Raw genomic sequence first — 17,000 nt, 5'->3', positions numbered from 1 at the left:
GTAAAAAGTTAAACAATGGGGAATAAGGATGCAAATTAGAGTAACGATAACAATAGTAATACAATACAAGTTTGTTACTCCACTAGCATTGCCCTTCTTTCTACCCCGCCCCCCTTCCCTTTCTCCCCCACTTACTCTCTTTATTCTATTTTATCGATAGCATAGCAATATGCAAACATTCCTAAAAGACCTCTTTTGGGGGAGGGGTTGGGAATAAGTATTGCATTTTAATCCTTTACAATCCATGTTTCAAGAATAATAGCAGTAAGAAAAGACGAAAATAAAACTTATACCTACGTAAGAACTACTTATCACCATGAAAATTGCCAATTATCGTCACCATCTCCCTCTCTCTTTCTCTCTCTCCCCCATTTTTCCATATCTTTCCACTTTTCAGAATGTAAAACAATTACTTCTAGGAATCATCACTATAAACGATTCTGTACATTGATATCATTTTATTCATCTGGTCTTCACACAGAACTGAGACGTGATATATAAATTGGAAATATATACAATGTATAACTATCTCAATATTTCACCTTATCTTTACAAAATTACAACAAGAAGTAAAAAGACATGGCATACAAAAATACATGCATTTTTTTCCAAACAAGATAGAATAAATTCTAAGTAATGAAAATAATATCCGAATTCGTTATTATATTTTGATTGTAATTTGAAAGAGTATAAATACGGAAATAGCTACATAATTTTTACAAGTCATTATACACGACATATAACTTTGAAAATTAAGGTGAAGTTGACATTCACTACCATTGTTATTACACATGTTTTTTAAGAGATCTGGGCAGTATGGAACAATCAAACAATTTACACTGTGTAATGTCATATCAGAAAACAAAGAAAGTATGTAGCACTTAACTTAAACAAAAATATAAATAAAGAAAGGCTTGAAGCTTGGACAGTTTTGGTCATGTCCTGAAAGCTTCTGTTTCATGCTCTTTAAAAAATATATAAAAATCCAACATATAAGTGCTTTGGCACACAGAAAATAAATTCTATATGGATGACCCTGAATTTTAATAAACAAACAATAATCATGCCATAACATGTCTAAAATAATTTGAAATTGAACAAGAAAATGAAAGAAATAGAACACAAATGACTAAATGTATGTATGTAAAACAAAAGGAGAACAAAAGCACAATACTTAACACAATGAATTGTGGAGACACATGTATGACCTCTCACTTTAAATGGTCATTCATCAAGAAATTTAAATAGAATTGTCAATAAGTATATAAATCCATTCAAATGTGGGTGCATCTTTCTGCTTCAAAATTGCAGTGTTAAAACAAAACCTTTTACATTTAATTTACAATGGACACTCGGGCTAAAGTAATTAACATAAATGAATATTGGTCAAAATTCAATAAACTTCTCCTGGGAGCGTTTTATAAAATGTCTTAATTGTCCCATAAAAAGACTGATAGTTCACAATGATTACAAGCTTTACAATGCAATTTTGTATTTCTAACTTGCCCAAAATTGCATTATCTATTAAAAAAATTATTGAATATCACAGAATTATTCTACATCACTAAGACTTTGACATTTAACTACATGTATATCTATACATATTGATAATAGTATTTCAGTTAAAGATCATTCACCCTTGCTGTCATCGTGATTTCTGTCTTTCTTCTTGTAAAGACGAAGCGAAAAAAAGGGAGTTACATTCATACAACACAAATGATTGATACTCATTCTACATGTATAGCATAAAAACAAAATCATCGCTATTATGAAACAAAGACATGTATAGATAGATGGATGGATGGATAGTATTTCATTAATAAATTAGCATAGTTAATTCATTAAATGAAAAATCTTATTAATTCCAAAAAATTAACCATACAGCCTTGTAGATTTATTACTCACTACCACTGTGCAAATTTTCACGGCGCTCGCCGATTGAATGCTGAGATCTCAGGGGGGGGGGGGGGCGGAATACCTCCCCCCTCCCCCCCCCCCCCCCGGCTGTGAGATGGGTCCAATAACCCGGCTCTTTTAGGGTTAAAAGGTGAAATATTCCTTGGTTTGGTTAATTTTCTTATACATGATATATGTTGATTTTTTTATACATGTTTTATGGACAAGACTGGGACAAGATGACTCAATTTAGATTACTTTCTCTTATCGGCCAGGATATATGAGTAAAAAATACTCTTTCAGCAAATAAAAGCCATTTTCCACAGCTTGTTTTATGTCATGTTCATATCCTTTCACTAGTACATAATAAACCAGTGGTCAGCATATCGCCCCTTTTTTCATTATTCCCCTTAGAACTTTTTACAATTTGACAATTATTTTCATTTCAGTGGCAATACTCTGCCACGTTACAAATATCTTAGTCCTTGATTCATCATTGTGTAAAATCAAGCATTCAAAGCAAGTTTTTGATCGATTGTTATTCTTTGTAACTGCTCACTTCTACTCCATGTTAACTTACCCTGTTACTGAATAAATTCAATATTTCAATTTAAGTAAAAAGAAATAAGAACGAAAGCAACTATAATTTCTGAAATCAAATAAAATTTCCATTAAAAAATAAGGGTCCGCGGGGTGGGGAGAACAAAATATTAATGCTCTATTGCATTTTCAGGTAAAAAAAATATATATTGAATAGTCTGGGTTAACTCGTTGTAAAATGTACATTGCAAGTTCTATTAGTGAATAAAATGGCAGTCATATATCTTATTGTTATCTGCATTCAGGATAATGGTCACTCGTTACCAATTTCAACTACCATTAGAATATTTCCTTGGTTAATCATATGGTAAATGATGTCTTAATGTAATTCCACACATAGCTACATGAGAGTCCATATATAAACACCAAACAGATATAAAGTTTGAATATTCTACCTTACTCTAATATGATAGGTTAATGTAATTCCTTACATAACTACATGAGAATCCATGTATAAACATATACATGTATGTCTTACTTTACTCTAATATGGCACAGCTGCTTTGTGCTGCTATACTACAAGTGGCACAAGACAATATGGCTACAATACAATGTAAGATAATTTAGTAATAGTCAGAACCACATCTTTTACGAAAGTGGCTTTTCTTTGTTGATCTTCGTGTAGAAAAAAAGAATGGAAAATGTGATAATATGCATAAAGTGCCATTATCGTAGAATGCCTGCTAAGATGTCTGACACAGATATCTTAGCAAGGCCTTAACTCAACACCAATCAAATTCTGCCATTTCCATAGGTCTTGAACAACGCTACCCAGTTGGAGCAGGCAACAAGTTATTTTTTTTGTAATAAGCAGCTTTATAGGCAAGAACATGTGCATTTTTATGGGAAAATAAAGAAAAAGGAATCATCTACACAGTAAGAAAAATGCAAATTAACACCAAATGATAATAATACTTATTTATGAAAATAATGTACATGATATTTTGGAATGTTCTACTTATCAATAGGGAGGGGATATTTTATTAATCAGTTGGTACAAAATTTGTTCATCAAGTAACCACCTGATAGTAAATCGTATGGAAAATATTGCTCTAGACACCTTATTTACTAAATGCAGCATGAGTGTGGGTTATTTGTACCATATTTGCAACTAATCCTATTGACCACTGAATTCAGCATTTCCCAAACGCTTTGGAAAGGTTCCAATTGACAATAAGTTATTTAATTGGGTGGGTCTGTTGTCTACATTTCCACTATATGCATAAAAAACTTCATTTTCAAAAGTTTTCTCCCTGAAGATGATCTGAAATAAGACACAGAAACTCCCAAGGATACTAGCAACTAGAAGCACTTTCCATCAATGTAGTTTCCACTGATACTAGCCTGAGATATTCCAGGCACAGTTGCTCAATGGGTTAGACCTCCTTGAGAAACTGAACTTATAAAAGAGTTGTTCAAAACTTCAAACTCTGATGGAGTCTTAAAATGATAAGATATGCTAGTAATTTCTGAAGCCTTATGACCATGCCACATTGAATCCTGTCCCTAACCCAATAAATTGGCCAGAAGTGCCTTCCCTTATAAATCATTCTGATTATGAATTCAGTCACTACCGCAATTGGACATGCTTGGTGCAAGAGTTCTTTAAAATATTTTAGTTCCATATTAAATGCACCATGCACTAGGACAGGCTCAGCCAAAGTCCAGATGACATTCCGGGGAGTGTGTCTTGTGGCTTTGACTGACAAATGTTATAAGCTACTGTAGTCCTTGCATATGATTGGCTCAGAGCAAATCTGTCAGTAAAAATCACAGACTATTCACTGCATGAAACACTCCCAAGGTCATTAACCTCACTTCTTCAGGAGAGCAAATGCACCTACTGCCGCAACAGCAGCAACGGTCGCGGTACACGCTGCAGCTGTGGCAATCATGGGCCTTGACCCAAAGCTTGAAGCTCGCCTCCTGGGAGAGTCATCGGGATCGAGCAGGTCAGGCTGGTCTGGCACCCTCTCCGACTGGTACCGTCTCCTGCCAGGGCTCAAGTCCATGTCGGTCTGCATTATAGAACCATCCAAGAGAAGCCCTTGGGGTCTGGACACCGCAGCGGAGACGGAATCCGACTCATCCCGGTTGGTAGCTCCATGCTCCGTTTCCAGCTTGATGTTGGACGCAGCGTTCAAACCCGACATGGAGTCCGGTGGTTGGTTGCCTTGGTCACTACCTGATTTGCGTTGGCGAGGTGACAGGAAGCCATCTTCGTCCATGAAGAGAGGAGGGATGGTGTGGGTAGGCGATTGGATCCCTTGAGGTGAAGGATTCCCTGAGGATATTTCTGACCAGGTTTCGTTGTCTATCTTCTCTAGGTCAACATTAGTTATGGCATCCTGTGATGGTGGAAAAAAAATCAAAAAGAGTTAAAAATACAAACAGGAGGACATTTTTCACCTGGGGCCCGTAACACAAAAAATAGCGATCATGGTAGAACATTTTCTTTTTGCGCTTGATTGCATTGAATACAATGTACAATTAATTGTGAAAAATCAAGTGTGATAACCGTTGTTTCATTGTCTATTTTTTCAAGGTCCAGGTTAGTTATGGCATCCTTTGTATGCAATTACAATGCTAAGTATTAAAAGAATCATACAAATTGGACTTTACAAAGAATTACAGATAATTCAAACATTGAAAGGAAATTGGTAGAGATTGGATGACCGGATCAGATGTTGAGCTATCATAACCCACATTTTAGAGCACAGTGGACATGTAACCTTTTTCTGCAATAATGCATAACTTTGTTGCTTCCTATTTAAAAAAAAAAATATTGTTATCATAATGTATCATGAATCAGTGAAGACTTTCCTCATCACGAAAGTTATAGAAATTGAAATAAAATTGTTAGTTATATAGTGAGTGTCTGACATCATTTGTTTTCTTCTTTGCATATGGTACAGCCCTTGATAAGAATATATATAAAGCAGAATTGACAATTTGAGAATTTTCTTGTTTTTCATCAAAATCTGATGAATATGTTGGCAGTAAGCTTGTCTGATATTTCTCAAAGCAACATATATCGCGTGAGTAAAAAAAAAATCACTTGACACCTCACAAATCCCCATCTTAAGAAAAAGATATGTCATGAATGCTTAATCATATGTCTGGAAAGAGCATCTTCTCCCAAATAATTTGATACCATATTTATGTGGTATGTGTTAACGCTTGGATGATCAGGAGGTATTCTTTGCAGTGATGTAAATTTAGATTTGAGCCAAAGTAGGGCATGGCTGCAATGAATGGATTCAGATATCAATGATGTCATAATCCTACAAGAGTTGCATTAAAGTCCATTTCGAAACACATGTTCACTAGTTTACATTATAATAGTTCAATAAATAATGTTTAGTATCATTTCTCAAGTTAATTTGATTGAAAAGGGTTTTGCAAATATGTTTACTAACTCATTGAGGATTATGACATCATCATCATCATCTGGGGTTCATTCATCGCATTCATGCCCTACTTTGGCACAAATCAAAATTTACATCACTGCAAAGAATACCTCCTGATCATCCGACCGTTAACACGTACCCCATAAATATGGTATCAAACTATTTGGGAGAAGATACTTTTTACAGGCACATACAATGATTATGCGTTCGTGCCATATTTTTTTCTTAAATTTGGGATTTTTGAGGTGTCAAGTCTTTTTTGACTCACACGGTAGTTGAGTGGAATTGACCATTAAGGTCAAATGTCAGAGCCGCAAGCTGCTTTTTTCACCAATCCTCACACTTCATAATATATAGAACAATGGGGAATGCAGAAAAGCCGCTATGAAAAGATGCATAGTGCCTTTATAGCAACATTCTTGATAAAACGACGTAGCACAGACTTTTTACACGGAACCAAAGAAATTACCCACAGATTTAAAGCATGTTGATGTTGTGAAGACAGCTACTTGTTCAATGACTTACCCAACCACCTTGTTCTAGAATAGCTTGAGCTAAATTCTCCTCAATGTACTGCGCAGCAAAGTCCGTTACAGCAGCAATCCCTCTACTCCCTTGGTCCAACACACTGACTGCCATCTGTCTTGTATACTTCATCATTACTGCGACCTACAAAAAAAAAATTGCAGTCATGTACCACTTTTAATTTATTTCTTTCATTCACAATACCTACACATGAGAATTATCATGAATAATTAACTGTACGACAAAATACACACAATTACATGTACATGCCAAGAGAAATGGGGACGACAAAAAGAGCTTGCAGTCTTATAAATTCATTAACTTCAAAATTCATGTTTAAAATATCCTGAGCCTACATGAAGTGGAAGCACTGAAGTATTTTTTTCATTCTTTTCTTATTTCCTTATTGATTTAATTACAGGAGTAATCTGAGGTTATATGACCTTTAATCCTACACCTCTCTTTTCATGCTCATTTGTTTCTGTCTTCCATACTTTTTTCCCCTTATTTTCTTTCTTATTTCTTTTTTTCTTATCTACTTGAAAAATCATAGGGGAAAGTCAACCCCAATCCAACCCTAACCACACCCCTCTGCCTACACACACAGAACTTACATGATACCAGCCTGGCACCGAGTTCTTGACCAAGCTCTTCATCCCCGATTTGAAGCTACCGTAGTTGAGGGGTCCAGCGCCATGTGACATGGCTTGTTGGTAAGCCTGTTCAAGCTCACCTTGATGGTGGAGCATGATGCAGTCTCCGATCTGAGCGATTCTTTCGGCCACGAGGGCCTCCCGACTGATGGCGCACAATACACCGGCTGAATCCATGCCTCCCTCCACCATCTCTGTAATGGATGAAAAATACAAAATGTATTACAACGTGACAGGTGGACACAGAGACCCGTATCTGAAGTCGGGTTTAACTTTAATAGACCATGGTCTATTTTTCTGTGCTAAAATTATGGAAAGCCAAAAATGTAGAAATTTTCCTTACATTGTATGTTTCTTATGTTTACTGTGCCCTTTCCTAGCTCGTGAATGGTGAAGAAAGCTTTCTTATCATCCTTTCTTCCGAAACAGTTAATGACTTGACAGAAAAATGAGCTGATACACTGAAATTCTACTATTACATATTTGTGCCATTATTGGCTATCCATAGTTAAACAACAACTTCTAACCAGAGTTTAAATTAAACCCGATCTCAGAATACAGGCCATAGTGTTGTATTGGTGTTAACTTTAGTCTTTCAAATGGCCACCAGTTAGAATCCTATTTTTTTTTTTACAAGACATACATGTAGCTCTCCCAATTTTTATTCTCTGCACCCACGTGTTCAAGCTGGTTGCAGACAAGAAAAAAGTTACATACTTCTAAATGTATGCTAGGTTATGTACATATATAAGCAGATTCTCCTTTACTCTGCATTTTAACCTTAAACTGTTGGGGCTATTTGAGATGCATTCAGGACTGAGAAGCATGATGCCCCCCCCCCCTCCCCTCTGATCTCGGCCGCCGGTTCATGCAATCATACATGTGTGAATGATATGTCTTCCTTACAATGAAATACATGTAAGTTGCAGCAATGAATATCTCATCAGTTGTTAATCCAATTATTCAGTTCTTCAAGGAACAAATTTGAATAAACCTAAGTTTATATGATAAAATCCAAAAGAAAAAGTGTGAATATGACATCACAGGTTTGCTCATTGAATATTCATGAAGACATGCCTCAAACTGTTTCACCAATAATGCAATCTTTAAAATGCCATAGCTCAGTTATTCCTTGTCCGATTTTATCAAATTTTTCAGTTTATTGTTTTATACCTTGAACTGTTGCACGGGAATAATGCAAATCTTTAAAATGCCATAACTTTGTTTTTTTTTATCAAATTTTTCAGCATTTTGTTTATCTGATTTTTCTTTATCTGTTCAAATCATATTATTTTCAGCCTTGAGTACCCCTTTAAACAGCTCCAATATCATCAAGTAGACTATGATGAGTAAAAAACAAATCTGATAATTGCTTTGGTTACCTTGTTTAAACTGACTCTCAAGCTCTGAGAGAACGTTACTCATCCTCTTTTTGGTACTTTCATCTAAAGAAGCATCTCGACTTCTCTTCTTCCTCAACATGGACGTCCGTGATCTTGGAGATTCTACCCGAGCTGTGGATGGATCAAAGAAATTCTTGCATAATTGAGTCACATTTAAGAAGATCTTATTCAATATCATGCAATAAATCAATTTTCAGGGAGTAATTTTCACAGCCTACCGTGTAATTTATCTGCAATATTGGATAAGCGTTTAATATTGCATTGTATGGGGATTTTCCAGGGTCTTTTCCTCTTATAGTCTATTCATTACTAGTAGAAAAAATGGTAATTCTTCTTTCTCCTCCTCCTTCCTCCTCCTCCTTCCCCTTCCTCCTCCTCCTCCTCCTCCTCCTCCTCATCCTTCTTCTTCTTCTTCGTCTTCTTCCTTCTTCTTCTAATTATGATTATCATTATTAATTATTATCATTATTATTATCATTATCATTATTAAGTTTTGTTTATACATGGTAGCCTCATCAATGACGCACACTGTTCTCCCAGGGGGTCCTGTTACATGTAATCACATACAGATACAAAATTAACGGACATCAAAGAATAAAGTTTGCCAATAGTATAGGTTTCATGGTACACATGTATCTTCCTTGGGCAAGTGTTGGTCCTGAAAAGGACCACCCAATCTCGAAGTTTTGACAAGTGTGTTCTTATCATCTTCAGGAGAATGAGCAAAGCAGGCCTTATATACTCTGTCAAAGTATCGTATGCATGAAACCTTGCAGGGTACATGTCTCTGATTGGCTGGATAAGTCACATGACAAAGTTTGCCAAGTTGTGTCTTAAATCTTGGGCCAGGATCTACGGGTTCTCCAATATGTTGAAATGAAGCAATGTAGGGTTGCTGCTTTTCTTAATACAGTTGGAATATTATTCCAGAGAATTGCACCATGTATGGATATCCTTTTCTTCCCCTTCTCTGTTTTACATGTTTGTATACTGATCCCATAAATGTCGGCATTTCTGGTACAGTATGAGTAGGTGTTTGATATTTTTATGAACAAATCTGAGATGTATTGCAGGCAACTTCCATTCAACTTCCATCCACATGTAAATGTCTAGAATCAGAAAACTACGTGGGAAGTACCTTCAATTCTTTGTCTTGTGTATTACAAAACCAAAACTCGTAATATCCAAATAACATATGGAACTGACTGTGTGAGTGGAAATGCAATGCAAATGAGGTTTGTTTTTAATCCAGTTTGCACCATCTGAAGAAATCAACCTATCCATGCATTTACTTTTACTTCACATTTACTTTTATACATGTACATGACAGAGCAAAAGATTTATTTGTTTAATCCATGGTTACACCAAAACCGAATTCTCCCAAATAAATTTGGACCAATTCTAGCCGGATTCGGCCTAATTCTGATGGTTTCGGTGGATTTGAATGCTCCTGAATTCTTCCTTAGTTTTCTTGCATTCGCGGAGGGAGAACAGAATACTCCTGAAGCCACCCGAATACATGTATTCGGATTGATTTGCAGCTAATTCGGTTCTGGTGTAACCCGGCCTTTAATTAGAGAGGGATCCAGAAATTAAGAGTCTATGGTTTTATGGTTTTACTGTACAATTTTATGCTTCCCTATTTTGTCATAAGAGATGCTTGTCTGCTTGAGGGTGGAACGTCAATTTTCAGCGCACGTCTTTTTTGCACTGCAGTGTGGTGCGATAAAAGATGTTCATTGCTATGTGAGGTCTATGGACCATTCATGATGGTTAAAATAATCAACCTAAGCCTTGTCTTCACTTGTCTTAATCTCAATACTATTATTTTTCGTTCTCAAAATATGAAACTATTACAAGAACTATCCTGTTACAGTGAATGTTTTGTTTTCCAAATTTTTCAAGCAGTTTTGATCACTTGGGGAAAAAATATCTGGAACAATTATAGGTAAAAATATGCTAATTGAGATCTTTTTAAACTACTCTGCTGTTCAACTCATGTCTATTCATTCATTTTAGTTCAAGATTGAGGCTATAGTGGAAACATACTTACAGACTTTAAGAGCTGGCATCCGAGAGGTGAAGCTTGGTGGCGATGCCCCAAACTTTGAACTTGATGCCGACGAGGTGTTAGACGAGACAGCGTCTCTTGCCAGGTCATCGGTCGGGAGGTGAAACCCTTCAAGCGTGTCCTCGGAACCCACTGCATCCACCTCGAGTCCTTGACCCTGGAAGGCTACAGTGGAAGCATCGATGCTACGTACCGCAGATTCTTGTTCTTGAGGGGGCATCCCTGCAAGGATTCCTGCAGCGGCAATTCGCCGGATCTGACGGAACTCCTCACTATCCCTACTGCAGGAGTCACTGTCGATGCTCGAAGGAGTATCTTTTTAGAAAGAAAATATAAAGAATTATGCTTGAAGAGTTGTTTCATACAGGGGTCATGAGGAACGATTTTGAAAATGGGGGGGGGGGGGGAGTGACCATGCAAAAATTCACAGGAGCCCGTAACACAAAGCTTAGCAATGAGCGTTAGAACATTTTTCTACGATTGATTCCATAGACTACAATGTACAATCTATCGTAAAAATCAAGCGTACGATTAATTGCTACCCTTCGTGTTACGGGACCCAGATGGCCATTTGTATGGGGTTTTTTTATAGAAGAGAATTATACTAAGTACAGCATGAAATTTGCGGGAGACAAAGTCCATTGTCAAAACTAATCAAATTTTCTACTCTGCACTGAATGTTTTTTTAAGGTCATGATTAAACATAGATCAAAATAAAGATGGGCCTACAGTACTATGTTTTCTGAATATAATTTGTACTGTAGGCTGCAGCTGAAATCGGTGGAGTTGTTGAAAGTTTTTGCTTTTCTTCTAACACAAGTTCTTGCTTATTTGTCATCATTAATATCAGGATTGACAAAATATTCTTTCATGAAATCTACCACAGCCCCCCCCCCCCTTCCGTCTTATACACCAGTGGCCTGGGGAGTGTCTCATAAAAGGACTTGTCGGACATTTTATCCGACAAGTACTGTTTTATCTGAGTTATTATGGTAATAATAATAATAATCCGTTTTTTATATAGCGCTTAATACATCGGAACGACGTGTCTAAGCGCTTTACAGATACATTATTACCCCGGTCATCGGATTCAATCAGTCATTCCCGCACACAATGTGTGCACATCCTCCACTCCCTGGGGAGTATTCCAGTCAGTCGCCGGTGAGGCGCACACAGTACTGGACAAGCTACAATGACTTTCACATCCTACCGGGTACCCATTTAGCACCTGGGTCGAGAGTGGCAAAGTGTGGATTAACGCCTTGCCAAAGGACGCCAGACCGCGGTGGAATTCGAACACACGACCCTCTGTTTACAAGGCGAGAGTCAGAACCACTACACCACGGCTCCTCCACTGGTAACAGCACCTCTCAGCCAATCATAATCAAGGAAAGTATGAAGGCCCTGACAACTTGTCAGACAAAAATGTTGATGAAACGCTCCCCTGTTCTACACTTTACTCACCTTGTGAATGTGAACTAGCTTGACTTCTTAACCCAAAGCTCATGGCATCATCCCCGTCGTCATCCAGCCTGTCATCGCTTTCACCGTCAGACTCATCCCCGATCTCCTCGAACCTTGGTAGGATCCCGAGGTAGTTGAGGACAACAAACTTTGTCTCGTACTTGAACTCCTGTGGGGTTTCAGCGAGGTTAGCCATCTCTGACCTGAAATCATTCCAAACAGAAATATACTGATTAACAGTTAGCAACATACAGTGTACATGTACTTGTTAATTATGAATTGTAAAGATAACAATAATAATATAGGATTTATATAGCGCATGGATGGAATGGGATGGAATAACACTTGTCATCAGAGCCTTGGACGTAAACTTTAATGTTGACCTGAAAATTACCTTTTACCATGTGACCTCCGACTGCAGCATAACATGCAGGTCGCCTAAGTACATCTACCATCCAAGTTTGGTTGAAAAGCGACTTACGGTTGCGGAGTTAGGTGTCATAAGAGAGTCTTGCATGTAAACTTTAACGTTGACCTGAAAATGACCTTTGACCTTACCATGTGACCTCCGACTGCAGCATAACATGCAGGTCCCCCAAGTCCATCTACCAACCAAGTTTGGTTGAAAAGCGACATACGGTTGCGGAGTTAGATGTCATAAGAGAGTCTTGCATGTAAACTTTAACGTTGAACTGAAAATGACCTTTGACCTTATCATGTGACCTCCGACTGCAGCATAACATGCAGGTCCCCCAAGTCCATCTACCATCCAAGTTTGGTTGAAAAGTGACATACGGTTGCGGAGTTAGGTGTCATAAGAGAGTCTTGCATGTAAACTTTAACGTTGACCTGAAAATGACCTTTGACCTTAAAATGTGACCTCAGACTGCAGCATAACATGCAGGTCCCCCCAAGTCCATCTACCATCCAAGTTTGGTTGAAAAGCGACTTACGGTTGCGGAGTTAGGTGTCATAAGAGAGTCTTGCATGTAAACTTTAACGTTGACCTGAAAATGACCTTTGACCTTACTATGTGACCTCAGACTGCAGCATAACATGCAGGTCCCCCAAGTCCATCTACCATCCAAGTTTGGTTGAAAAGCGACTTACGGTTGTGGAGTTATGTGTTATTACAGGTTTGTGACGGACGGACGACGGACGACATTTGGATCCCTAAGTCTCGCTTCACCTCTGGTGGGCGAGACAAAAATGAATTACATGTACATGTACATAAAGAAGAGGAAGTGAGGGTAATCTCTGTGAGTATGAGGTGAATTCAGCCACCAACGTAGTCGCGGTCTAAACTCAATTTAAAACCTGGAAGACCAACTGAAAGTCTATTCATTTTCTCTTAAATAATTCTAAGCACTTGGAGAGCAATATCGGTCTGTGCTTCACACATTTAATATGGAAAAGTGCAATATAAATGCCAAACACACTATCCAAACTGTATTACTCAAAGACAAAATCAACTTTCCCCCCCCCCCCCCACACCAATTGATAGTGGACGAAAAGAACGGGTTAGGCCTACTGTAGATCAAGACCTCTATTGTTCAATAACTTCATTTCGTGCTCTGAATTGGATTGTAGCACTTGTTATCATTTGTCACAACTGTCGAGAATAACGAGTCAGTTTTTTCATGAAATGCACTCTTTAATTTAAAAGTTAAAATTAAATTAATTTTAGTTAGGCTAGGCAATGGCACTAGATTTGTGCTGTAGACACGTGTATAAAAAGTCAATAGGTGCGTTGGCCTCAAATTTTCTTTCTATGTTTTGAGAGAACAATGTAGTTGAATGTAGCAAAATCTTCACATTTTCTGGCAGCCAAGTTGATTATCTACTGTCTTGATGTGACATGTTTCCACGGCTTCTCTCAGAGGCTCAAACAGTCCTACATGTAGGTCAGCATAAAGACTTCAAAATGCCTATTTTTAGTTGCGTATACATATGAACCAAATGTTTTGAGGAGGCACAACATAGCTGTGGGAAAATTTGTAATAAGTTGCCAGCGAGCGAAGTGAGCCAGGAAAAAATTGCCTTTGGAAATTAAATTCTGTAGATTTTTCCATCATATTCCGCAAATAACATATTTCATTGCTTTCCATTCATTTCATGACGTTGCCTCCTATATTTTCTCTTATTTCCCCTTGGGTGTTGAACCAAGACCTCCCCCACCTCCTGTATGCCTGTGACTGAATGTAGAGCTTAATGTGGAAGGGCCATACGAGGGGGGTGTTATAGAGCCCTTTGAAGGTTATAGATGAAGAGCCCCTACTATGGCTTCTGGGGCAGAGCCCCCAGTAGCTTTAGAGATTTAGCCAAAGGGCAATTCCATAAAATGATCCAACCTTTTTGTACTGTACGTCCGAACCCCACTTATCTCAAGTTTTACTTCACTATAAATCTACAAAGTCATAGTCCTTTGGGAACATTACAAACTTTCATAAGAACCAGAAATCAACAACAACAACAGAAATCAGAGACAGAAAATTTCATGAAGGTCCCACATTCAGGGGGTCGGACGTACCGTACATATTTTTTGAAATTACCCCAAAGTAAACATTGAAACTTTTTAATGGTAAATATTTCAAGCCTTTGGCTGAGGACTTTTTTAACCTGATTGCGACCGACCATTACATCATAAAATTTAGCAATGTTGCAGCCAGTCCATCTTTCTTCCTGCTCTTATTAAGTTTATTTTCAATCCTCGGCAGCCCGGTCGTGTTAAGTTTAAGTTCGTTTTTTCTTGTCCCTTTTCTTCGTTTTCCAATTTAGCTTTTGGCTAATTCCATTCTACCTTCAGTTTCCGCCCTTGACTTTGTTTGCCATTTGTCAGTTTTAATTTATTACCCTATTCTTTCTTCACAATCATGCTAATGTATTAGTAGGCCTATAATTGCACAATGATTTGGTCATTCTCACATGTTCTTTTTTGTTCCTTCCCGTTTTCCTTTCGTTTTCATTTTTTTATAACTAGAATCTAGACAAGACCCTACAATGTTATCTCGACAATATGCTTTTCAATTTTTCCTTTCCTCCCCCTGGCTTTGGCCTTTCACTTTCTTTCTCCCTCCCTTTTCTCTTTTTTCCCCTTTTTCCCGAGGGGGGCAGCCTACCCCCCCCCCCCCGGGCCGCGCCTGTTAGTGTTACGCCACTGAATGTGAGTGATCCAGGGGCCTGTTGCATGAAAGGGTCTTTCGTAGAACCATTCTACGTAAGAACGAGATATCGCCCAACTGTTTCACAAAGCCGATTTGGGCGCTACGAAGAATGGTCCTTGGAAAGACACCTCCAGACATGTCCTACATGGCATGATCTTCTTTGCACACCGCCCGCCAACGTCGGCATTGAGAGAAAATGCGTTTACGGCAAGCCACACTGACATATCACCTTTAACCATTTTTTGGGGTTGCACACTGATGCATTTTATCTGGGATGGCGCCAAGTTATTTTTTGTATGGGGGCTAGCTGTCATCAATTTCAGGTCATCTTTTTGCACGGCAAGACGACCAAAAACAGATGTCATTTTAACTTCTCCGGGCATTATGTCCGGGGGTAATGTAGGCCCAAATATTTTTTTAATATGTTTTCTTTTATTCTCCGTCCCATCCCCACACCATTTCCATTAATTTTTTTTTGAAATATCGAAATGGGTGGCACTATCTCTCTGACCCCTTATGCTTTCTCGTTATAGATAATTAAACAACATGAAAACAAATTTCTTTATTAAAAGAAATTATGTAACGTAAAAGACGTGTTTATAACGTTCAGCAAAAAAAAACACGATACAAAACTAAAATGTTAAACATGGTAAATCATTAATTTATTTTTATTTCATTTTCATTATAATGTTTTTTTTTTAGATTAATTTTAATCAATGAAAATTAATTGTCGGATTTGCCATGGCTAACTTGAGATGTGAAACAGTGAAACAAAACAAAAAATCTGCAGTAACAAAATAGCTAATTGAATTTAAGATACAGATTAGGCCTATAGCTTACGAATCCATCACAATTATTACAAGTGAAGATAAGCTAGTTAATTAATGAAAAGATTATGGAAAGTCCATACGAAGAGGTGCATTTTAAATCGTAGGGTAGGCCCCTTTCAGCCCCTATGTAATGTTAAAGCAATAATGTAGTCTCTACTCCTCAACTTTGAAATGTTGAACATATATATTTTTTATATTCTTAAACCTTATATTCTTATATAAGCTTCCATAAATAAGTGATCAACTTTAAAGATGACCAACGTTTATGATCATTGTAATATTTAGCATTATTTCTGTAAATAGTATTTTTTCCATTGCGGATTGCACACCTTTTTCTAATATGTTTGAATTGTTATTGCAAAGCACTGCTTTATCCACTTGGACATGTTTGCAGCAATTTTCATATTTTCCTTGTCTTCGGTTACTCATCATGCAACTGAGATTTGTTTATAATCTAAACACTCACATTTGTAATATCTTGCGTTATATCTGACAAATAAAATGAATAAATTAGATTTTTCACAGGCAGCCTCTCATATTTTCCTTTTTAGTCTCATACAATCAGACACTGTTGATTTTGTTTACTCCATTCAAACCCTCTTTTTACCTCAACAGATAACATATTCACGCATAATTTGCAAAATCATCATTATATATATGTATTCTATAAAAAATCAGTATATTGAACTAATTAAATGTCGAAATTACTTAGTTAAATCAAGGGTCTCTTTCGTTGAAATATCAATGAAAGGTGTCTCTAAAAGGACACCGTGTTCTACTTCTAAATATATTTAAGGGAAATAAGGAAAATTTAGATTTTTTTTTTTTTTCCAGTTATGTTTGTGAATCTTGAAAGTTTTTGCTCTTTTTACCTCATAAAGTACGCTCCATACATCAATTCTACAATCAGTAATAAATAAAACATTATTTGATCCCCTTTTATTAAAATATATGATTTTATGAAAAGTCGTCATTCCAAAATAA

General features: G+C 37.2%; 1 protein-coding gene across 3 annotated transcripts; it reads right to left on the bottom strand.

The window, feature by feature from the left end:
• Positions 1–437: 437 nt before the first annotated feature.
• LOC129282389 (uncharacterized) lies at positions 438–12,223 on the bottom strand. Of its 3 annotated transcripts, none has more exons than XR_010296582.1 (7): positions 12,023–12,223; positions 10,541–10,873; positions 8,467–8,598; positions 7,046–7,278; positions 6,432–6,575; positions 2,601–4,844; positions 438–1,978 (listed from the first exon to the last, which is right to left on the bottom strand). XR_010296582.1 is itself a non-coding variant. In XM_064113804.1 (6 exons), exons 1-6 carry the CDS (start codon positions 12,216–12,218, stop codon positions 4,311–4,313), a joined length of 1,572 nt encoding a protein of 523 aa, XP_063969874.1. In that variant the 5' UTR covers positions 12,219–12,223; the 3' UTR covers positions 438–4,310. The 3 variants fall into 3 exon arrangements, 1 of the variants encoding a protein (XP_063969874.1); XR_010296583.1 differs by having other exon boundaries at positions 438–1,952; positions 3,455–4,844; XM_064113804.1 differs by having other exon boundaries at positions 438–4,844.
• Between the last annotated feature and the right edge of the window lie 4,777 nt (positions 12,224–17,000).

This window comes from Lytechinus pictus, chromosome 19 (assembly GCF_037042905.1).
Source record: "Lytechinus pictus isolate F3 Inbred chromosome 19, Lp3.0, whole genome shotgun sequence".
Lineage (NCBI taxonomy): Eukaryota > Metazoa > Echinodermata > Echinoidea > Temnopleuroida > Toxopneustidae > Lytechinus > Lytechinus pictus.
This window is presented reverse-complemented; position numbering and strand designations above follow the sequence as displayed.